The sequence below is a fragment of the Cnephaeus nilssonii genome, assembly GCF_951640355.1.
Source record: "Cnephaeus nilssonii genome assembly, chromosome: 9".
Taxonomy (NCBI): Eukaryota; Metazoa; Chordata; class Mammalia; order Chiroptera; family Vespertilionidae; genus Cnephaeus; species Cnephaeus nilssonii.
In genome coordinates this window covers 35,451,777-35,476,920 of record NC_137080.1, presented here as the reverse complement: position 1 = coordinate 35,476,920, position 25,144 = coordinate 35,451,777, and the positions used below count along the sequence as shown (strand labels likewise).

Genomic DNA, 25,144 nt, shown 5'->3' with positions numbered 1-25,144 from the left:
TGTTTTGGCTCAGCTCTGTCACAAAGGACTACAGCACCTGAACGGACTGCAGGGTGATCCGCCACACAGACCACTGGTAACCATTGCACAGTGGCCCAGGACGGAAAAGTGGCCGTTTCCGAATTCTCTCCTTTCATCCAGTTTTAGCCAGTGGATTATGCCAGGATTATACCTGGAATGTTTTCATACTTCCCAGGCATAACCCACGCAAGTGGCCCTTGGTCAGGGAAGAGAATGTAGAAATCATATCATAGCTCTGGCCGGTGGCTCAGTGGTTAGAGTGTTGGCCTATGCACTGAATGGTACCTGGGTTACAGGTTTGGTGTGCGTGCAAGAGGCAATCAATGGATGTGTCTCTCACATCAATGTCTCTCTCTCCCTCCCTCCCTTCCACTCTCTACAAATCCTCAGGTGAAGATTAATAAAACAAACAAAAAAAACAAAACAAAAAGCAAAAACAAAAAAGAAAGAAAGAAAGCATATCATAGCAAACATAAGCTCTAGAGGCTTTTTTTCCCCGGCAAGTCTGAAATTCCCTTCACACAAAGCTCCCTGTACAGCAGTAATGCAGCCACCAGGCCCTTCCCTAAATAGCGAGCTCTCTGAATGAACACTGTATTCTGAGCCAATGCGTTCCTTCATCCAATGCTTATCTTCCTCCTGGCGTATTCCAAGGCTTTCCAGTGACACAAAGTTTGTGGTCATCTTAAAATTACATGATGCAGGGCATAAGATTAATATTATTCTTGATGTCACCTCTCTCCACTTTTTAAATGTATGAATACAGTAGTTTAGAACATTAAAACATTTAACAAGTTGATTTTTGATCTAGTTTAAATTGAATTATATTTGAACAGCACAACATCATATTTTTGGCTTTGGCTTCAACCTTCAAGGAAAAATGCTATTGTTATTAATGTATTCATTTCAGTTATTATGGAAACTTTGAATTGAAGCAATGGAAGACAGCTGGAGGATGTCCTCTCTCTAAGAAAACCTCTTCTTTCTGACAAACACCAGAGGGCGCTTATTTATGCTTAGCAAAAGACTGTGCCAAAGAGGAACTGCCATTACTTTAAATTGCAAAATTTCTGGCTATAATATATAGTAGTGCCTATGTGAATGTTAAATTTTTTTTCTGTAACTTTGCTTGTGGAAGGAAACTAATGATATAGACACATGATAAAATGGGTGCACCTTGCTCTAAGAAAAGCTGAGATTAAAAAATTATCTCACAACCATAAATCAGTTAATGATGAGTAAGTGTATAAAGAGTAATGTACCTAGAATACTAATTAAAAACAAATCAATAAGATTGAGGGTGATAATCAAATCTATCTAGGTCAGTGGTTCTCAACCTTCTAATGCCGCGACCCTTTAATACAGTTCCTCATGTTGTGGTGACCCCCAACCATAAAATTATTTTCGTTGCTACTTCATAACTGTGATTTTGCTACTGTTAATGAATTGTAATGTAAATATCTGTGTTTTCCGATGGTCTTAGTCTCTACAGCTCTACCTGTGATTGAGAACCGCTGCTGTAGAGCCTAAGACCATCGGAAAACACAGATATTTACATTATGATTCATAACAGTAGCAAAATTACAGTTATGAAGTAGCAACAAAAATAATTTTATGGTTGGGGGTCACCACAACATGAGGAACTGTATTAAAGGGTCGCGGCATTAGAAAGGTTGAGGACCACTGATCTAGGTGATCATATATTTTATTGTTTAAATGGGGACACTTTTGAGAGTGAAAGGAGGATCTTTTAATAATCACTCTGGGAGATAAGCATAAACAGGGACAGACAGTCTCGAACAAAACAACAGTAGGAATACTGGTTTGCCATTTCAGAATCTGTATAGTGACATCTACTTCTGTGGGTTTGCCTACCTCCTAAACATTAAGACTTCCAAATGCCTGTCCAGCCTTGATGCCTTCCCTGAGCCACAGACTCAAATCTCTAACTGCCCTCTGGGTATCCATAGATACCTCATCCTTAAAATGTCCAGGGTAATCCATTCTGTACTTTTAGTCTTAGTCATCCATTTCTCCAAGCCAGAGCTTTCCTCCTTGTTCATCCTCATATCCAATTGATCACTGAATTTGTTTTGATTCCACTTGTCTTTCTGGCCCCTTCCAATTCCCCACTTCCACAGCCTCAGATGCCTGGTCACTGTAATGCTTTTCAAATGAAGACAATGTAGCAATCAACCACTCTTGTTTACACTCCTGTGCAGTCTCCTAATTTGTGTCCCTATCTTCAGATCTTTACTCACCAACCTATCACCCTTACCGAGGAGGAATGCTTCTGAAATTCCAAATCTGGTCAGCCCATTGTTCTAAGTAAATGCTTCAGTGTCTTCCAAAGTCCACAGGGTGAAAGTCACATGTCCTTAGCATGGTGGGCAAGGTTCTTCATGATTTGGCCTCTGAGAACTTCTTTAGCATTATCTCCTGCCCCTTGACTTACAGTTAATCTTCCAGAAGGCCCAGGCTAACGTTCTTCTAGTCCCAGGAATACAGTGTGCTTTACATCTTTCTGCTTTGTGGTAAATTTCCTTTGCTTGGAAGTATTTGATAAACTCCTAGTCATTCTTCAATGCACAGGCCAATGCTCATCTTCTCTGAGAAGTCTCCCTACGGTGCCCCTGCTGAAACAGTTATTTCTTATTTCTTCCTTAGAGTTATCTCTTTAGACTGAATCATGCCTTGATTATCAATGCTGTTATATATATATATATCCTACCTAATAAAATGGTAATATGTAAATTACCATCACTCCGCTATGCCCATGGCTGTGCCATGGCTGTGCTGCGGAACAGAAGGGGCCTCTGGGGCAGCGAGCTCATGTCCCGCCGCGGACCATCAAAAGCGGGGGAGCTGGGTGCCTGTCCGCTCCGGCACCAGGCCTTTCGGAAGCCTCCACCACACCGGAGGCTTCTGAAAGGCCTAGTGCACCAGCGGACAGGCATCCAGCTCCCCCGCGATCGAAAGCGAAAGTGTGTAGGGGACCCTACACGTGCATGATTCAATCATGCACTGGGCCTCTAGTGTATATATATATATATATATATATATATATATATATATATATATAATTTACATGTCTGTTTTTCCTACTAGACCATGAGCTCTTTGAGAACAGGGGTCTTAATGTATTCATTTCAGTATCTATAGCATCTAGCGCAATGACCTTTGTATACCAGGTGTTAAGTAATGCTTTTGGAATTGAAACATATTTTTGTTTTTTGTCCTGCCCTTTTATCAGGATCAGAAATGAGGCTCAGGTGCTTTTGATATGTGGAGGTGACCTATTTTCCTTCCATTCCTAAAGATCTTTTTCATCAAATGCATGGATAGCCATTAGGAGGTCCCCAGAAGTAGGGGTGGGAAAGGGCTATAGCATTTCCGCAAAGGGGGCTAGAGGACTTGGACATGAATGTTGGGACAAAACCAATAACTTCAGGTTAATGTAATTTGTGAGACTTGGGTCCCCTGAGATTCATGTGACAGGTAATGTGCATACAGAGGTATTTTCAAGTTCAATAGGCAACGTTAGTGTGACTTTTATCACAGTGGGAACCTACCGTGAGATCTTTCCCTCTGAAGCCAAACATTACTTTCTTGATAGAAATCTTTCTTAGACCAAGTTTTTCTTAAGTCCTTCTTAGAATAAACTATGGATTCTTCTAGACTAAGGGCTTAAGGATGCTTGAGAAGTCCTTACGACAAACTCCAGGCATTGATTTTGAAATGGTTAGCAGGTTCTTGTACCATCAGGACTGTTGTAGTCAGAAGGACATTATTTTCAGTTCCAGGAGCTTTTTCATCAACCTCCTGCTTTGGTGGTGTTCTTGTTGTCTTGGAGCCTTTTCTACTGGGCTGTTATTCTCAAGCTTGCATTATTTCTCCCTATGAAAGCCTGCATTTGAAGTATATCCAAAGTAGAAAAGCTACACAACAAAATGATCTGTAACTCTGAGCTGTGGGAGGAATGAATCTTGGTGAAAACATGTCCTCAAGAATTGAGACATTTTTGGCAAGTTCCAACCATGATAAAAATATGAAATCACAATGAGTTTTTCGCAAAGATTTCTTTCTGGGTACCTCCTTTGAAAGGTAAGAGATCTCACTGCTTTTCAAATGCTGGTAGTTGGATTAATATGCGGCATTGTATGGGAAACAAGGACAATTTTCATGTGCATTTCAAAGTAGTTGAATCTTCCAAGGGTCCAAGTAATTAACATTTTTAGAAGCTTAATCTCTTAAAAGTTTAAGAGCTCCAAGGTCAAAAGAGAGTATCAAAGTTATTTTAATCTTTATTTTTGTAGAAAGTGAGAATTGCTTTATGAAAAGCACTTCCACAGTTTATGTCAAATACCAGTATAGGAAAGCAAAAATTCCAGAGTACTCTGAACAGCACTGGGGGAGCATAACAAGGAAAAAAAAAAGTGTTAAACATTTTAATATGTTAAATATGGCGCCTTGTGGCTTAGTTGTATTTTATTTTATTACTACAGAGGCTGGATATTTTTCCATTAGGCTTCTGGGGAGTGTACTTAATAGTCTCTCACACTGACTCTGCTCAAATTTCAATGCTTTTGTGGTTAATTTCTGAGAGCTTTTACAAGTCATATTTCCCTTAATATTTTTCTTAGTCTCATTGACTTTTTCATTTATTTAGTTGTCTTACTGGGTATTTGAAATTTTATCTTGTCATATCTATTATATCTTTTTATTTTAATTCCTCATGCTGCATTTAAATGTATTGTCATTTTTTTTTTCAATTTCAAATAAATATTTAGTTCTGTTTTCTTGTGAATTTGAGATTTAAACTCAAGTCTTTAATCTGTCTGGGATTTTATTTTAGTACTAGAGGCCTGATGCACGAAATTCATGCAAGAGTAGGCCTTCCTTCCCCCAGATGCCAGTACCAGATTCCCTCTGGCACCCGGGACCTGGGCTTTCCTTGCAGCTCCGGGTTCGTCAGGAAAGTCGTCCAGAAGGACATCTGATCTAATTAGCATATTATGCTTTTATTATTATAGATATGGTATAAGGTGAGTTTGAAAGTGATTTTTTTACCCTGCCAAAGTGCAAAATTGCTTTCTCAGCATTATTCCTCTTCTTTCTGTTTATTATTTAATGCATCCTTTAGCAGACATTTAAATTTTATATTCTACATAGTAAAGCTTATTTCTGGATGCTCTATAGCTCTTAATCATAAAATGCTAAGGCAAACAGCTGAACAACTCTTCTAATTGAAATATATCAACCATATTAACCAACAGCAAATGTTAAAATAGTTCCTCATAAAGCACAGCTTTTCAAGGAAACCAGTCAAAATGGGAAGAAACAGTAGAGACCAAGTCTGCTCTTGGTTTATTGTAAGGTATTTGAGTCACTACATACTTTCTGAGCTGTGTTAAGCCTCAGTTGTTTGTGACTTGCCAGGCTCACACCAGCTATGTCCTTTCTCTGAAGGCGGTTCCAGAAACTGAATACATACCCTTTCAGCCAATTCGTCCAGGTCAGACAGAAGGCTTTTCATTGTATTCTCAGCGTTGTTGATTTGTATCTTTCTTAGGATATACTGGTTTTCTCTTTCTGACAATTTTGTCTGTGGAAAAAAATGTTTTGAAAATAATCAGTAGATGTGCACACCAGGTTTGTAAAAGTAAACACAAAACTCTTCCCGTGTTAGAGGACTTAGTGTAGAATGTGAGTCTCTGTTCCCCAAATGGTGGTGGGTCTGCAGGCTGTTGCAGGCTGGTATAGAGGTTGGGGACTGCATGAGGGTTCTCAGGGCCCTACGGGCTGAAATTCTTCCAGCTCTGCTCACCAGGCAGACCCTGGGCTGTGCTGTGTTGGCCGTGGGGAAAGGGTACCTTTTTCTAATTTGTACAAATGCACAATATAGACTGGTGGTGGCCTTGGGTGTCTGAGCTTTAAAATGTCAATTTTGGAAGGCTGTGGAAGGAATGATCAACCCACACAAATTAATGTAAATGGAGTTTAGGAATTTCCTTTCCCCCCCCTTTTTTTTTAAATAAAGAGAGCAATTATTTTTATGTCAGACCATTTGCCCCTTTCTTTTTCATTTTTGAGGAGTTTATTCCAAATGTGGCTTTACTCAGATTGCTTTGGAGTAGGCTCCTCAAACCTGGCACTGCCTTTCTGTCAGCTATAATTCTATTTATCTTGAAGCTGTGTTGTTGGGGAAAGAGAATTCAAGTGGTATCAAGAGGCCTGAATCTGGGTGACTCCCCTGAGAATTAGTGCCTTTATGGGTCCAAACAGATGAGTTTGGACAAGAAGGACTTTTAGGTTTGGAACAGAATGCTCACTAAGATTCCATCCAGCTCTACAATTTTGTCATTTTTTTGTTTTGTTTTGCATTTTGCATAATATGGACAGTTGCTGTGCATGTCATCTACACATCCACAAAGTAATGAGCACTTACTATGCTAGGTACTGTTTTAATACCCTACCCATATCAACTCACTGAATTCACTCAACAATCCATGAGATGGTTCAATAATTTCCCTCAATTCCAGATGAGAAAACTGAAGAATAAAGAGGTTAAATAACTTACCTGAGGTTACATAGCTAGTAAGTGTCAGAACCAGCATTTGAATGCAAACTATCTAAATTCAAAGTTTATGCTCTTAACTATTATACAAAATTGACTAACAAAGTTTTAAAAAAAGTACACTGGTATTAATTCTATTGTCCTTTCAGTTAATTATTGTTTTAAAAAAATCTGTTGGTTGTGATAGAAGCCCATGATTTAGAGGGGGCAAATAAAACCACTTCTTATAGCTTAGATATACAAGCACAGTTCATCTGTTTCCTGCCTTTAACTCATTTATTAGAGATTAACCACAGGATCTATGAGGAGAAACAGAGCATGTGAGTATGTTGTGTGTTTGAGTGTGTGTGTGAATATGGGAAAATGGGGGGGGGGGATATGGGAAAATGAGGGGGACTATGACAGTGAGAAGGTAAGGTAAGAGTAGGAGATAGAGATAGAGATAAAAATTGAGATAGAGAAACAGAGAGACAACAGAGAGAAACGTTTCTAGAGAAACTTCTCAGAAACATTGCACATTGAGGGTAAGGTAATGGTAAGTCTATGGTAATCATTTGAATGACCAATGTACAGCTTCACCAAGGAAATAAGTGTTTCGCATCCCTCAATAGTTTTGTACATAGATACCAGTTTTTTAGTCATTTCATTTTCAGTATTAACCTCTTTTATAGATGGCTGCTCTTGGTTTAAAGCTCATGCTTACAATTAACTTGTCATGATTTCCTAGGGCTAACAATCTGTAATATTGCCCTGGGACTTAGATACCAAAACTGATAGACGTTACTAGAAGTGACTCAGTGAAACCAGAATGAAAACACGCAGAAGGTAAACATTTCTGCATACTTTGAGGAGGTAGATGGTGGAGTTCATTTCATTCACGTGTCTATGGGCAGCGGCACCGGAGGACACACTCAACACACCGGATTTGCTTTCTTCAATGGAGAGCGCGGCTAAGCGAAGGTCATCAGTCAGATCCCAGATGCACTTATCACAGCCTAGAAGCAGAATGCGCATGTCATTTCTTCAAAATCAAACGTCAGCTGGGAAGCATGCTGCTTTCAGTAGATCACGATATGGACTTCCTGAGTTAATTCTATTTCCATTTTTGTTTCATGAGGTGCTGGTCTGGGCCACAGAACTAGTCCTTATACTCAAAGTGGAGTCGAGTCCAAGATGAGCCAAACTACATCAAGCACTATCCCCACTTAACACCTAACAAAAAGCAAACAGCACAAGCAGCGGGGAAAGTAGGTTAACATGAATACTGAGTGTGAACTGAGACAGAAAGCATGAAAGGGACAGCCCTCTGGGATGCCTCTCTTTATGTCAGGCCTTGGGCTGTTGCCTGGTGTCCACTGGTGAAGACGCTGTTTGATAGGCACTCCTCCTTTCCTGTCATCTTTTTTCGTCTCAATTCAGGTTCTAGCACTTCTTACTCCCTGGCCTGACCCCAAGGGTGACTCCCTTAGCACCTCCCCATGGCCTGAGCTCCTGTCTGGTGCAGTAGTTGCAATTTCTCATTGCTTCCCACGTTCCGCATGTGAGTTCTTCTGACCACTGTCATTACCCACCAGGATCCCAGTGCCCTCCTGGGGCACACTCACAAGTACACCCTTTGAAACTTTCCTGTTCTCTCTCGGATTGTACTTTCTTCTGGAGAACTGGTAAATGGAGACTGAAGTGTTAATAGTTGTTAGTATGTTAATTAAGTTTAACATGGTCTTACTCATATTGACTCTCAGAGGAACATCAGGCTGGAGGGGGAAATGCTTACGGCCAGGCAGGTATCATGATGTCCTTAAAGTGACCTTGCTTTGGGGACCACCTATGTTATCAGTGTGTAAACTTTACCCTGCTTGTGCCTCACATTCTGTGCCATCTTCTGAAATGTGATTCATTGGTAATATTAATCTCTTGTGTCCAGAGGACTCTGACGTCAAGATATTTTTGTTTGGGGGAGGGGATACCTAATGTTAAAAAATATATAGTCTTTAAATCACTCTACTTAAAGATAAATATTAGTTACTTTTTTAAATTAAATGTATTGGGGTGATATTGGTTCATAGGGTCATATAGGTTTCAGGTGTACATTTCTGTGATGCATGATCTGTGGGTAGCATTGTGTGTCCACCACCAAAGTCAAGTAATCTTTCGTCACCATATATTTGGCCCCCTTTACACTTTACTACACCCACCCTCTTCCCTTCTGGTAAACCACCATGTTGTTGTCTGTGTCTATGAGTATCAGTTTTATATCCCACGTGAGTGAAATCATATGGTTCTTAGCTTTTTATGACTGACTTATTTTGCTTAGCATCATATTCTCAATATCCATCCATGTTGTCACAAATGGCAGTATTTCATCTTTTCTTATGGCTGAGTAGTATTCCATTGTATGTATGTACCACATCTTCTTTATCCAGTCCTCTATCGAAGGACACTTTGGTTGTCTCTATGTCTTGGTCACTGTGAATAATGCTGCAGTGAGTATAGGGGTGCATATATCTTTGCGAATAAATGTGTGGGGTTTTTTTTGGTAAATATCTAGAAGAGAGATTCCTGGGTCATATGGCAACTCTATTTTTAATTTTTGAGGAACTGCCATACTGTTTTCCATTGTGGCTGTAACAGTTTACATTCCTGCCAGAGTGAATGAGAATTTCTTTTACTCTGTAACCTCTCCAACACTTGTTACTGTTTTAGCTGTCTTGCTGATAACAGCCATTCTAACAGGTATAAGGTGGTATCTCATTATACTTTTGATTTACATTTCCCTAATAGTTAGTGGAGTTGCACATTTTTTTCATATATCTGTTGGCTATTTGTATGTCTTCTTGGGAAAGGTGTCTGTTCAGGCCCTCTGCCCATTTTTTTAAATTGGATTGTTTGCTTGTTTGATGTTGAGTTGTATGAGTTTTTTATATATTTTGGATATTAACCCCTTGTCAGAGCTGCTGTTTGCAAATATCATTTCCCATTCGGTTGGTTATCTTTTTATTTTGTTGTAGTTTTCTTTTGCTGTGCAGAAGCTTTTTAGTTTGATATAGTCCCATTCATTTATTTTTGCCTCTAATGTCCTTGATTTTGGGGGTTAAATTCATAAAATATTTTTTATGACCAAGGTCCATAAGTTTAGTACCTAAGTTTTCTTCTATGTACTTTATTGTTCCAAGCCCTTGATACATTTTTATTTAATTTTTGTACAAGGGAACAAGCTATAATCTAGTTTCATTCTTTTGCATGTGGCTTTCCAATTCTCCCGGCACCATTTATTGAGGAGGCTTTCTTTTCTCCATTGTGTGTTTTTGGCTTCTTTGCCAAAATTTATTTGCCCATGTACCTGTGGTTTTATTTCTGGGCTTTCAATTCTGTTCCATTGGTCTGTGTGTCTGTTCTTCTGCCAGTACCATTCTGTTTTGAGTATCTTAGCTCTGTAGTATAATTTCAAGTCAGGTAGTATGATACCTCCAACTTCTTTCTGTGGCTGTTCAGGGTATTTTGTGATTACATACAACTCGGATGACTTTTTGCTCTATTTATTAAAAAAATGACATTGGGATTTGGATGGTGATTGTATTAAATCTGTATATTGCTTTGGGCAATACGGCCATTTTAACTATGTTGATTCTTCCAATCCATGAACATGAACACGGAATATATTTCCATTCCATTTCATTGTGTTTTTTGCAATCCCTTTTAATAATGCTTTGTAGTTTTCAATATATAAGCTCTTCATCTCCTTTGTTAAGTTTATTCCTAAGTATGTTACTCCTTTGGTTGCAATTGCAACCAAATGAAAAGGAGTTTCTTTTCATTTCTTTTTCTGAAGTTCCATTGTTAGTATATAGGAAAGCAATGGCTTTTTGTACATTGATTTTGTATCCTGCAACTTCACTGTATTCATTTATTGTTTCTAATAGGTTTTTTTTTTTTGGTGGAATCTTTACATTTTTCTATATACAGAATCATGTCATCTGCAAAAAGTGACACTTTTATTTCTTCCTTCCTAATTTGGATGTCTTTTATTTCTCTTGCCTGATTGCTCTGGCTAGGACTTCCAAAACTATGTTAAGTAAGATTGGTGAGAGTGGGCATCCTTGTCTTGTTCCTGATTTTCACCATTGCGTATGATATTGGCTGAGGGTTTATCATAAATGGCGCTTGAAAAGTCATTAAGACTAGTTCTGGAAATTTGTTTTGAAATGTTTCAGCAGATCCTTGCACCATCAGGATTGATCACTATTTGATTGATAGGAGTGACAGAAAAATCCAGGAAAGAAAGAGAGCAGCTCCTTTTCATAAGGCCTCCATATTTTATTTCTGGTGCCACTTCAGATTTGGAGTGATCTGGGGAAAAACACTGAAATCTCTTGGTATCTCAGTTTTCCCAGAGTTGTAAAGCATTGTCTGTATATCATATTATCTAGTGACCTGAAGAGAAAAGGGAGAAAAGGAGCTAAAATAAACCCAGTCTTTGGGAATTATGTTTCTGAATTTGCCTTTATCCACTAGGTAAGATGCTAAACTTAAAGACTTGATAAGTTTTGTAGAGGTGTTTAAATGTAAATCACCTATTTGCAAATTAGAATCAAGTGGGCACCTGAATATTTTTTGTTTAGGGTACATTTGTTTGAGGCACAGACAGGGTTAAAGCCAGGGGTGAAACTCAGGCAGTTTCTAGAGAGGGATATTGCATAGCTCTCCTTAGTCCTCCACCTGCAGCACACTAGGGAAAGTGGGGTTAGTCAATCATGTACTGTTATTTTTACTTATGGTTGGGCAGTCCGTGCCTGTAGGGGGTTCAAAACTTTTCTCCAAGCATTTTCCGGTCACACTGTCACATGGGCCTCCTCCACAATTGCACACTGTGAGAAACAAAAACAAGAGATTAGGGATTCATTTCTTAGTGCTTAAGGTATGGCAATGTTCTCATGATTTCTAGAAATATTGGCTATCAGTATATAATTACTCAATGGGCATTAATTATATTCTATGATACAGAGATTGTGCCCCTCACCCAATTGAGCCCCAGCCCAGTGAGATTTTCAAAGGAGACCCTTGGGCAAAAACAAATTTAAATTTTCTAGGACTCCTCTCCCAGTTTTGGGGGGGATCCTGACATGACTATACAGCTGCTTCAGTCCAGAAAAAGCCTGGTAAATTTCACAAGATACAAGATAATCATGGAGCCCATTATTCAACTGGACTCTGAAAGCCAGCCTTTCATTGCAGCCTGATTCTCCAGTTGAATCCAACTGCGGGGTTGATCATTGCCAGGTGTGAAGGAGGAGTAGTCCAGCGAGGAGAGAGTGAGGAGGCCCAAGAGCAAATCTTGGCTTCCACAGTGCCTGACCCTTGGCAAAGCTGACTCCAAATCTCCAAGTGATAGCTCTCAGTGAGGGCTAGGAATAATGTCGTGGAAAAAATTAGGAACATAGTTACATAAATTTAGAAATCCTGAGAACCCATTATTCATCTACTGAGGATTTTCAAGATAGTCATTGGGAAAAAAAACAAAAACAAAACCCCCCTTTCTGAGTTTCAGAGTAGAAATTAATTTGTGATATTAAAAAGGAATTCCTAAGCTATCCATGCTAACAATAAGCTGAAATAGAATTGTGAATTTTCCCCATCTCTTAACTGTCTTTAGAGAAAAATCATAAAAAAATTTAGCTGTAAGGGGAAATGCATTTATTACATTTCAGCTGTTTAATGTTCCACAAAATGTAGATTTATTAAACCATTCAGCAAGATCATGCTTTATTGCTTTTAGCTTTAGATCTTTTCTAAGAGTGATCTGCTTCTATGTAGTTTAAACATAAGTTTAGTAAATGTTTTGAGAATCAGAATATTCATCAATGTCTAAGGCTTTGATTTTGCCAGCAGTTTTTAAAAATTCTTGCCCCAGGGTGTGTGTGTGTGTGTGTATAAATATCTATAAATATATATATATAAGTATATATATGTATGTGTGTATATATATACATGTGTGTATGTATGTGTATGTATATATATATATATATATATATATATATATATATATATATATACACATACATACACACACACACACACACACACACACAAACATTAGAAAGAGGAAGAGAGATAGAAACATGTATGTGAAAGAGAAACATCAGTTGGTTGCTTCCTGTACATGCCCCAACCAGGGAACGAACCTGCACATTGGTATGTGACCTGACAAGGAATTGAATGCAAAATCTTTTGGTGTGAGGGACAGTGCTCTAATCAACGGAGCCACCCAGCCAGAGCTGCCAGCGCTCTTTCTGATGCCTGCTTTTCTTCTGTCTGGACACAGCACGCTCTTCCCTGTGTCCTTTTCGGTATGATGCCTTTGTGCACTTTGCTTTCTTGTAGACATGTTTACTTTTATTATGATTTCTGAAGAGCACGTGTGTTTTCCTCTCAATATTAACCTTTGCACTTAGAACCTTTTTAAGTGGGACTTTGTTTTAGTGAGGGGATTTCCAATAGGAGCCATGCCACAAGAGTACAATACCTCTTCCTCACCCTTCTTCCCCTCAAAGTCACAGCCTTATTCCTAGAGGAAGGCAATTTAACTTTACCTATGAAGAGCTTTATTCTGTGTGGCAAATGGATTATAGAAATTATCAATGAAATGTATACATTTCAGTCTAACTGAAGTCAATTCTTATACTCTACCTGAGATAGTTGCTCTGACAATTTGAGGAAATTGGAGGGTGAGTAAGCTCTACCATTGATTGCTCACTTATTGCACTGAAATGTCAGTTTTATCAAATATGACTGAAAAATGGGACTTAGCTTCCAGAATAAGAAAAGTGGTGTGAACCATGGAGATTTTAATTCAGAATTCTGGCCAATCATAGGCTGTCCATGGAAGTCTGCTTTTCTTCTTTGATCAAAATGGGAAGGATATAAGATGGCAAGGCAAGCGCTCATTTGTGTCAGTGTCTCTTGGCTCATGAGCTAAGTTACATTAGTAGCCTTGGTAATATCCACCATGGGTGAGTTTGGAATGCACATTCCTGAGCATGTGCATTGCCCTGGAAAAGTGACAAGGGGCACTTGTGATATTTTCCCAAGATAAATACATCTAAATCCAGGACGTGCATTGGCCAGGTGGTGTCTGAGGACTTACAGTACTGTACCTGCACAGTTCTTGGCTATCCTGGCATCCCCATAGTAGCCTGGGGCGCAGTGTTCACACTTGAATCCAGTGGTATTACGTAAGCAATTCCTACACTGGCCGGTGATCTCATCACAATCTTCAAAAATCAGGTTAGGATCAGAATTTCCACTGCAGTCACATTTCTTACAGGTGTTTCCAACAAGCAAGGGGTTTCCATAATAACCAGGAGCACATCTGAAGGGGAATCACATGTTAAAAATTTAACAGCCGTAGTTTTTCTTTCTTTTAATCTTCTTTCCCATCTAGAACAAAAGCGTAGTTAATATTTGTGGTTTGCTTTTCCAGAATTCATTCACATCTCCCATCTTCCTAATAGAACTAGACTTTGTTTTTAAGGAACCACCCCTCCCCCATGTGTTACAGCCTATTCAGCATGGCCAGCCCTCCAGATGTAGGAGTGCCTGGATATGACCAATGTCTGGGCGTTTTTGGTCATTCCAACAACTGGCGTGCACAGCTGGCATGTGATGGGTGGTGCTAGATACGCTAAATGAGATGCACTACTAGTGCACAGCTAGGAATTATCTTGGTCAAAATGTTAATAATGCCTTTGTTGAGAAACACTGATATAAATCACTGTCCACCTTGCTGTAGTGAACTGTTCAGGTAGCCTAAATCTGAGCCAATCCATGCCTGTCACTATCCTGTCCAAAATGGATTGGCTCAGAGGTGATTCAATTGGAGGGTAGCCCAGGGCTCTTGTTTGAGGGTTATGGGGAGGCATTCTTTTCATCTGTAGGTGAGTGAAGAGTCAGGTGGTGCTCTTAGTTCTGAAGCCATCTTGTGACTGAGGAAAGGCAATGTGGAGACAAGGCAGAGGGCAGAGCTGAGGGTACCACAGAAAAACAGAGCTGGAGCCTAAGTAGCCATTATTCTGGACATTTTAGATCGCTGGGTCTACAGAGGCCAAGGCACCTAACTACTGCATTTGTTGTGGGGGCACAGCTGGTGCCTTTGGTCATGCTGGCTGGGCCCCTCGTGAGACAGCCTAGCCCCGCTGGAGACTGGTGACTGAAATCCATCCAACCGTTGCTGGCCTGGCCAAACTGTGCACTCTAGGTGGGGCTGCCTCTGCTCAGAGGGACACATGCTTTTCTCTATTTTTCCCAAAGCTGCCCTGTGGGCCAGCCAAGGCCCTGCTGTAAGTGGTGGGACTGCAGGCCCCACATAAGGGCCAGCTGCGGCTTGGTTCCTGTCAACTGTTGCCAAATTGTAGCTGAGGGAATGGAGGACCTGTATTGCTAAATTTTCCTATTTTTAAATAAAGAAGTTGAAATTTGGATTTTATGTTGGCTGCGGACTGCAGGCTGGAATGGGGAGACCAGGATGGGGTGTGGAGAGCCTGGGCTAGGGCATTGGCTTTGGGAATGGAAAGGAAGGGAGGACTTTCCAAGGAAATAAGTAAGGCTTGGTCTGTAGTAATAAGATACTACATTTTAAAAGCTTCCATTTAAAGAACTAAAATTATGATTCAGAACATTTGAAAAATAGAGACATGAAAAATAAAAATCACACCTGTAATCCCAAGGCCCTAATGAAATAATTGTTCACCATTTTGCATATGATCTTCCAGCCTTTATTCCTACATCTCAGTTTTTTTGGTGTAGCTGTAATGATGGTGTATGGCCAGTCTTTACACCCTTGACTTGCCTTGTATCTCATAGCTTCACCTGGGTGAGTTCACTTAGTTACCACAGACAACTGGGAGGTAGGCCACACAGTCCTGGCATTCTGAGGTTGAGAGGCTACTTGGTTTTCCAGCCTCACATAGCTAGGAAGTCACAGTGCAAGACCCAGACCTTCTGACCCTCATGTTCTTTCCTTCACTCCACCCTGGACCACACTGCTGCTACTATAACTGAATGAGTGAATTCATCCAACAGAGGGACAATTCATATCTATTTATGCAAGGCACAGAGAGACAGGAAGAGGAAAAATACACAGCCCATTCTGAAAGAACAGGGAACAAATGAAGCACAATCATACATAATATCTGAATTATAGAAATCAAGGTCTATATAAAGATAAGAATGAATTAAAGTGTCACACAATCTACAAAGAGATATCCCCAAGAGAAAATGTGTAATGAATTTTGTTACTCATATTCATTCATTCATGTCTTTGCACCTCTAACTTACTGGCCCTCTGGTCCCCAAGCCAGCATAAATCATTCCTCTACGGAACACATGGCTGGATTGAATTTCTAACCTTTGCTGCAGTTCACCAAACAGAATATTAGACTCTTAGACTCAGCAAAATGGAACTCAGATCTACCCCCTTAATGTGCAGCTGGGAATCATGAAGTCCAGGAGTGAAGGGACTGGCCCAAGCTCGCATAAGTCAGATGCCAGTTACGTTCATTTCTCCGTTTAATTTCACTGTATTTGATCTCCATAGGTTGTCCCCTGGTCTTCCATAAGAGAAAAAAACAAGTTCTCTATTCTGTAAGTCAGAATCTTAATCACAGTGGAAACCTACTTTTTAAAAAATATATTTTATTGGTTTTTTACAGAGAGGAAGGGAGAGGGATAGAGAGTTGGAAACACCGATGAGAGAGAAACATCGATCAGCTGCCTCCTGCATACCTCCTACTGGGGATGTGCCCACAACCAAGGTACATGCCCTTGACCGGAATCGAACCTGGGACCCTTCAGTCTGCAGGCCGACACTCTATCCACTGAGCCAAACCGGTTAGGGCTGGAAACCTACTTTAAGTTACTTTGAGTTTCAAGAACATCTTTTGGTGATAGATTTGGCGGCAATTCTGAAGTCACTGTCCAAACTTCAACACTACAGATTTTTTATAGGCTCACATAGCTGGGTTTCTTACTCCTGGCCCCATAAAAGCCCCTACTCTTATAGATAGGGAAAGTAAAGCACGGAAAAGCTAAACAATGTGTTCATTGCTACAGGGCTCCAACCTATTAGGGGACTCCAAATTTAATGCTTTTTCTACTCCACTAGTCTGGCATTAATATATTAAGTAATTAACCAATTAATAATTATAATAGTTGAATAATCAAATGATATTAGTGCACCCAATTCCTACCTTCAAAGGGATAATAGGAAGGATATAAAAGGATCAGTAGTTGGATTTAGAGTCAGTACTGGAGCTCTGGTATCCAGCAGCTTGGTCCACAATCTCATTTCTAGCTTTATTAGTGACTCGATTCACTCAGGGGAAAGGAAAGACCAGCATATGAACTTTGTCATTTCAGTTAGTGATTGTATTATTTGGGCAAAATGGAAACAAAAGGTTGTTTTGAGGAAAGCAGACTAAATGTTTACCAATAGTTATTGTTTGGGGAATTTTTGGAGCTCTTTTCCTGTCCTCTGCTTCGCCCACGGCCATAGGTGGCACAGAAGGCTTTCTATGTAGCTGTCATTGGGACTAAATTAAATTAAATTTTAAAAAGTTCTTGTTGCATAGTAGGTGCCATAAAAATACTATCTACTTCTCAATGAAAGACAGGAAAATAAGGCTAGGAAAATGTAAGTAATCCATTGAGGTCAGAGAGTCAGAATCCAGAAGTGGAGCAAGGCAGAGAGTAGGGAGGCATAAGAATTGTACACAGATAACAGGTCTGATAGCTTAAGTTTGAAAAACAAAATGCCTTAGAAAGAATCAAAATAAATCCCTGAGTCATAATAAGCCTCAATAAATGTTATCTTTTTATTCCTCCTGCCCTTCTTTATTACTTTCTATCATCAAAATCATTATCACTGTCATCATCATCAACTCTGATGACACTATGATTAGCCATTCTTGTTAGGGTTATAAGGTGCACTGGGATTTGCTTTAATTTGCTCCATTGTTCTCCTGATCCTTAAGCAACAAAATCCATGATGAATCCTCACATGGGTTTAGGATATCTCTCACTTTACTGAAAATTGAATGGATTAAGGTATTCTATTAACGCTGCCATAAAGACAATGAGGAGTACTGAGGCATGGAGATCATTTATGTTTATTAACTGAAAACTTTGGATGGACTATTGAGGGCCCTGGGTTTCGGTTTCAGGTTTACCACTAGCCAGTCATGTGTCCTTAGCTTAAGCCACTTCATGGCTCTGAGTCTCTGGCTCATCATCTTTGAAATGTACTATTTAGGAGCAGAGGAAAGATCATGTTGGGATGAAAATTATAAAACTCCTATCTATACAGTTGTGCATTTTATAATTATTTGCATCAGAAGATAATTTCCACTTGGAACCTCTATTCAGTCAGAAGGCAGTAACTTGGGCCACACTTTTCCATTTTCCTGGCATGGGATGGGAAATGGGGGGTCAAATGGGGGAAGAATTGGCTTTCCACTACATGGTGCCTTTTAAAGGAACGTTAAAGGTGTTGTTTTAGTAAAAAAAAAAATATTATCAAAACAAATATAACTGAGTGCTTACCATGTGCCAGATACTGTGATTGGGGAAGAGTGACTAAATAAATGAATACGATGCTATTTCTCTTGAACAACTCATAGTTTAATAGTACAGACTAAAAAATTTTTCCCTCTGTAAAAGACAAAAGTGTATATCATAGATTTTTTAGACTTAAATATATCATTGAATGCAAATAGTTCATGACAGACTGTAAGCACTTATTAAATGCTAGTTATTATTTTTATCATTATCATCTGACACAATGTGGTAAGCTCCACAGTTGATCTAGTGGATTTGGGGAGCAGCAGGTCCAATATGTGGGTTTTAAATTATGAGGGTGGAAAGGACTTTAGGAAGAGACAGGCAGGGGCCAGAGCAGGCTAAGAAACATGGACCTGACTGTGAAGACAGATTTTGGAGCTGTTTTACATGGCGCAGTAAGAGGCTCGTGTGTTACGCTTTAGACCAGGGTTTCTCCAACTTGTATGTGGTATGAATCCCTGTGAAACTAAAATATTCTTATAGAATACCTCTTCCAGTATTCATTTAAATTAACTTTAAATATTTAAATATTTCAAACATAGGTAGAAACTCCTTGTGTCTGTGGCTTTTAAACATCTTGAAAACCAATATGAATTTTCAAAATAAAACACAAAACTGGAAAATTAATCAAATTCAAATTAACAGTATTAATTCAAGACAATAGTTGATGTCTTGTTGCAAGTGATTAACCACTTGCATGACATGCTAGAGGACTGTCTGGCTCAGCATGCATGCCCTGCCGTGTGCCATGTAATGATTCTGTTTGCCTTGATGTCATGCCATTCAGCTTCCACTTGTCTATGTCATTGACACACCACTGGCTGTTATTTTCTCCTCAGCTCTGAAGAAGATCTCCCTTTATTATGAAATGGTACAGAAAGTCCAGAACATGTTCAATTAACTTTAAAAATCAAGATTATCATTAAAATTAAACACAAAGCTACTATTCACTGAGAACCCATAAAACTCCACGAATATTTTCAAGGATACAAGGGTCCTTGAGCCATGGTTAGAGAGACACTGTGTTTTATTATGCGGGTGTGGTACTGAAGACTGACATACAGCAGTAGTTCATAATGCAGAGGACTGGGAAGAGAATTCAGGGTGTAGTCAAATTACAGGTCCCCAGGCCTCACCCTTTGAGGTCCTTCTCCAATGGGGCACAGAGAGGTTTTGAGGAAGGCTCAGGAATCAGAAGGTTTTCAGGGGACATTTACACACAGTCATATTTGAAATCCTTCTCTTGATTAAATCATGTCTAAGTACAAAAACACCCAGAGTGTTCTTTGTTTGGACCAATTTTTATTTTTGTTTGAATCGATACCCATACGAATCAACTGCATATTTTGAAAAGATCTGTGGACAAGTCCAAGTTCACAAAGACAGTGAGAGCATAGATTAGATGAAATTTAACTGGGACAATTTCACAACTTGGCTGTCAAATTCAAAACAGAAACTCCCTCTCAGGCCCAGGGTCAAACACAAATCAAAAGCAGCTAAGACCACTTTTTTTTTTTTTTTTTATGATCCAGCCCTTCCATGGGAAGAAAAAAAATCATTCTTTCCATGACACTCTTGAAGAGTCTTTGCTTGTTTTTTATTTAGCATTTCCTTTTTTTCTGCTTTGTAATGGATGGTTTTCAGGTTTGTCTCCTCCCCTAGTCTTGACTTTCATTGAGGATAATAAATCATGTCTCAGATATTTCTGCGTCCCTATCCACTGCACCAAACTGCTGTATGGCCATTTCCATTTTTAGGAGGAATCCCTGGGTTGTAAGATCAATTTTTTATGTAAAAGACCTCAGTACTTTCTCTTTAGAACTGTAGGATGTGAGACAGGGTGGACAGAGAAGGGGAAGATAAAAAGTTGCTGGAAGTGATCCTGCCCCAATAAAGGTGAAAGGCGTCCCGCTTACTTCTAGCACTTTCGTAGCCTCCTGTGGAAGGGAGTGATTTCTGGGAGTAACAGATTAACAATTTTTCTCTTGCATATCAGAGACTCATCAAATTCGTTAATTGTCAATGTTTAAAATAGGAAGACATTTGGGAAAAGCAGTATGGGGACAAGAAAAGAGTCCAGATTTTTAAATTTTAATCCTCACCCAAGGATGTGTTGTTGTTTTTTTATTGATTTATTTTTTACAGAGGGAGGAAGGTAGAGAGAGAGAGAGAGAGAGAGAGAGAGAGAGAGAGAGAGAGAGAGAAACATAGATCAGTTGCCTCCCACATGCACCCTGACTGGATATCAAACCTGCAGTCTAGGTATGTGCCCTGACCAGGAATCAAAGCTGCACCTTTTGGTGTAATGGATAACACTTCAACCAACCGAGTCACCAAGCCATGGCAAAAGTCCAGTTTTTAAGCTCAACTACAAATCCTGGTTCCCCCACATAGTAGAAATGTGACTTTAGACAAGTCCCATCACCTTCCATGCCCTCTGTTTCCTCATCTACAACCTCCTCTCAGGATGGTCACGAGGCTGAGAGATGAGGATGTAAAGCTATGAGACACAGGAGACAATCAATGAAGGGCACTATTTACTTCAAAGCCATAATTTCTAGCTAAGGAAACTGAGAGTCAGGAAAGTGAGCCACCATGTCCCAGACACACATTATACCAGTGGTGGAAACTTGACAATGACCACAGTGACTCATACCAGTTAGTTTTTATTGAGCCTGTATTAAGTACCTGGTGTCATACTAAAAACTTGGCAGCACTGCCTCACAACAGTCTCATAAAGTGGGTATTTTCATTTTCTCCATTCTGGAGATGTGGAACTAATTTAGAGGTCAAAATAAATTTACCAGGAGGATCACAAAGGGCTAGAGTTGAGATTCAAACTGAGCCAGGCTCTCTACTTCCATTTTCCAAACTAGTGCTCTCTCCTCCATCCTATCAATCCAGGTCCATCATAAGCACCCAATCTGATCCAGCCTTATGGGGTAATGACAGGTCCTAGGAGCCTCTGATGTGGGCCAGGGGATTTATCACCCACAGTCCCACATCTCAGGTGGGCATGCTCTGTGCCAGGACCCCCACTGTTGCAGACAGAACCTTTAGCTGCACCCTGTGCGATTTTGCAGAAATGAGCTCTTAGGGCTGAGATTACTTCACTTCTGGGAGGCCTTGCATTAGGCTAGCAGAGATCTATTTAAGGCCATTAGTTCCCCTCACAGGAGCCATCGAACACCCATTATCTGGGAATACAGCTCAATCCTTATCAGACTAAATTGAGTTTAACCTCAAACACTGGTGAGAAAAAAAACTCCATCCCTGGATGATTAACAATCCTCTCAGACCCCCACTGAGAGAAAAAAAAGAATAAATCAAGTGCCTCATATTCCTGGGTCCCTCAGTAAGGAAATAATAGAATGAGTGTGTCACCAACATCAATCAATCAACCAAATCATCTAATCATCTCTGAAAGATGAAACTCACATGGCCCTCAGCTTTTACTTTTCCTCTTCCTTTACAGCAAAAAAGGGAAAAATCTGCCCTAGTTGGTTTGGCTTAGTGGATAGAGCGTTGGCCTGTGGACCAAAGGGTCCTGGGTTTGATTCCAGTCAAGGCACATACCTTGGTTACAGGCTCCTCTCTGGCCTGGGCCCTGGTCAGGGCTCATGCAGGAGGCAACCAATTGATGTGTGTTGTGTGTTTCTCTCACATCGATATTTCTCTCTTTCTTTCCCTCTCTCTTCCACTCTCCCTAAAAATCAATGGAAAAATATCTTTGGGTGAGGATTAATAATAAAAATAAATAAATAAATAAATAAATAAATAAATAAATAAATGGGAAAAATCCCACGACCCCTTAGAGAAAGAATTATCCACATTTTGCACACTTAATAATCATAATAACAATGACCTCCAAGTATAGAGATTTTCTCTGTACCATAGACATTGTGGCTTTTTATAAAAAGTTGCAGAACTACATTTTGAGAGATGGAGGGTGTTTTCTTTGGAAGTGAGTTGGCTTATCATTTAAGGTTTATGTTTTGATCCCAAGGCTAGGTCACATTCAGGCTGGTCGGGAGTGTGATGCTGTGAGGAGGTGAGTACACTGCAGATGTTGGACTAGATGTTGGACTGGTCCCTCCTGGCCCTTTCCTCCCTGTCTTTATGACACCACCTAACATTTTGCTGTTTAAACACAATGATGAGGCCATTGTTAATTCATTTCTGTTGAAAATTAGAAGGCCTCTCTGTGTGATTTTTTTTGGTGAGGCCATTTTATCATAGAAATCTGTGAGCAGTTGACAGGTGGGGAGAATGGGAAATGTCTTGCCAAGAAATCATTCAGTGGGAAGCCTCTCATCTTTAGTCCCCAAGGCCTTTCTTGATTGAGCAGAGCTCAGAGCAACTCAAAAAAAGAAAGTTAGATGTAGATACCAAACAGGGATTCAGAAAATGCAAACTCTCATGGAATTTGTTTTTTATATTTCAGGAGAGGAAATGGTGTAAAGACTGAGTTAAATAATAGATTCATGCTTTTTTCAGTGTATTTCAATGGATTGCTCTGATAGAGGATTTAATTTTGACTTTCAATTTTATTTCAATGCATTGCAATGTATTTTAAACTTATTACTCTAATAGAGGATATGATTTATTTTTATTTACCAAGGCAGCCTCACTCTCCATCAATTATACTACTGGTTCTCAATGATAGAGAGAGAGGGGAGTGTTACCAAAACCATCCAGAGAATCTTTTTAAAATACACATACTCATTTTTTTTCTTTCTGTGTACATTTATCTGGATGTGGCTCTGGCCTGGGCCCGTAGGGAGCATATTGTTATATCTGTGTCTGGGGCATGGGGTTATGAAATGCTATCTCCTACTCCTTCCTCTCAATCATCCACTTCAGCATCTATTGAAGGGGAGTAAGGCAGACCTGATGAATGCAAGCAACAGAAAGCTTCCTTTGACCCACACAGAAAATGGTACATTTTATTAGCTTACCTTTCACAGTTAGGTCCAGCGTAGTTTTCTTTACAAATACACCGAACAGCTCCATTTTTTCTATAGCAGGATTCTGCAAAACTACAATTGTAAGGGGATATTAGAAGTCAATTCCATAAATCACTGAAGAGACCTTCTTCAAATGGGTGTGGTCATTTGCTTTATTTAAAGGAAATCCTCTTCCTTTTGGAAAAGTTTAGGCCAGCAGGCTCAGACAGAAAAATGCCACTCCATCTGTGAAACCATTTTCCAGGTTCACCTTACTTATTTTTCCATAGAGGCATTTCATTATTTTTACTAGAAGCAGTGGGCATTTCAGAAAACCATTTATTATATATAAAGTCTAAAACACATATTCCAAAGGCAGATAAAATAAGCAAATTTTGCCTGCAATTTTAGATTTATGTGAGAATTTTCTCTTATTCCCATCACTTTCTGTGTATAAATTTGAAAGTTCCCCCTTTTTTATTCCCTAGATCTCTTCCACTCTTTACAGTTATGAGCCAATTCTAAACTATCCTATATAATAAAAGGCTAATAGGCAAATTGTCCCCTTGGAGTTCAACCTACTGGGAGTTTGACCACTCGCTATGATGGGCACGGACCACCAGGGAGTGGAACAGAATGAAGGAAGGCAGCCGGCAGCCAGGGGAAGGAAGTCCCCGATCAGCCCTGATCGCTGGCCAGGCCTAGGGACCCCACCTGAATTTTGTGTACTGGGCCTTTAATTTCTTTTATGTGCACCTTGAAGAATGGAAATAAAGGATGGAGGGACTGGCCTAGTTGATCAAAGTCACAAAGCAAGTACTCAAGCAATAGGACCCACAGTAAAAGGATTCTAGTCCATGGAACCCCTCTCTTAATTCTTCATCTTAATTTTTTTTAAGATAATAACATTTAGGTCAGAAAAGTAATAAGAATATTAGTTCAGCAGAATAAATAACCAAATTAATTACTAAGGCAGGGGAAGTGAAATATTACTCTGCACATGTTTGGATAATTCTACACTGACACATGAATCCACCCCTATGAGGTGGGTATAAAAAGTTTTAAAGACTCTTAAATTAGTTTTGGCCTAGGTACTATACAATCGATGGAGCGTGATCTGCTATTCTCACATTACTGCATGTGTAAGCAATTTTACCCTAATGGGCTTTCCGAGGAAAGAAAATGGATGTGCTTGCTTTGTTTAAAGATATTTATAAAATCAAGTCAGAAAACAATATGTGCTTCTCAGTGAAAGGTAATACCCACAATTTACTTCCTTCAACAGTTTGATTAAAAACATTCCATGAAATTACATTTCTTTGGCCTTTACTCTTCATTTTGCTTGTTCTTATTCCTTCGCTGTCTTAAAGAAACACTGTCAGTGAAGAGGCCAGGACATTCATGTTTCTTTGAAGATGTTTCTCCCAGCAGCCTGCATGCTGCTTGAAGAGCTGAAACATCTGCCAGTGTCTGGAGTCATCTGCCTTGAGCTAATGTCCTGCTGCTTCAAACAGACAACATTTTCCTTAATTGGAGCCATTACCATAGCTAATAGTAGACATGGTGGATGTCTGGCCAACCCCAAAATAAATAAATGAATTCTGTGCAAATGGTCCTTGGGAATAGCTGCGTGACCATTGGTCTCTGTGGTGGGAGACTCAGAGGCAATGCCAGCCGCTGAGGGTTCCTTTTTTGTTTTTCATCAGCATTACATGTTTGTGTTTTATTCAGAGGAAAGTCTGTCTTGGCTGGGGAAATGAAAACACTGTGCCTTTCTCAGCCCGCGCTAGCAGCCATGGCGCCCTTTCTAAGAGGAAAGGAGCCTTTTGCTCTTGGAAAACCCTCAAGGGAACTTAAAGAAAAATAGACTCAGCACTGTTTGTTGCTAAACTCCCTCAGACTTTATTTCCTTGCTTTCTGATGTGGCTATTGTAACTAGAAATCCAAACCCTGGGTCAAATAGCAGATCTCTGAGAGTGTGATTTAGATT

At 39.7% G+C, this 25,144-nt stretch overlaps 1 protein-coding gene across 2 annotated transcripts in view; it reads right to left on the bottom strand.

Annotated features, from left to right (window-relative positions):
- The window catches only part of LAMA4 (laminin subunit alpha 4), a 137,279-nt gene that overhangs the window by 65,542 nt on the left and 46,593 nt on the right, over window positions 1-25,144 (bottom strand). Inside the window, exons 5-9 of one of the 2 annotated variants that reach the window (XM_079780270.1) lie at window positions 23,167-23,247; window positions 13,750-13,964; window positions 11,368-11,463; window positions 7,442-7,593; window positions 5,516-5,626 (exon numbers count right to left, since the gene is read on the bottom strand). In XM_079780270.1, the coding sequence (XP_079636396.1) occupies window positions 5,516-5,626; window positions 7,442-7,593; window positions 11,368-11,463; window positions 13,750-13,964; window positions 23,167-23,247 (655 nt within the window). The remainder of the gene's footprint in view (window positions 1-5,515; window positions 5,627-7,441; window positions 7,594-11,367; window positions 11,464-13,749; window positions 13,965-23,166; window positions 23,248-25,144) is intronic. The other variant, XM_079780271.1, reaches the window with a different exon arrangement.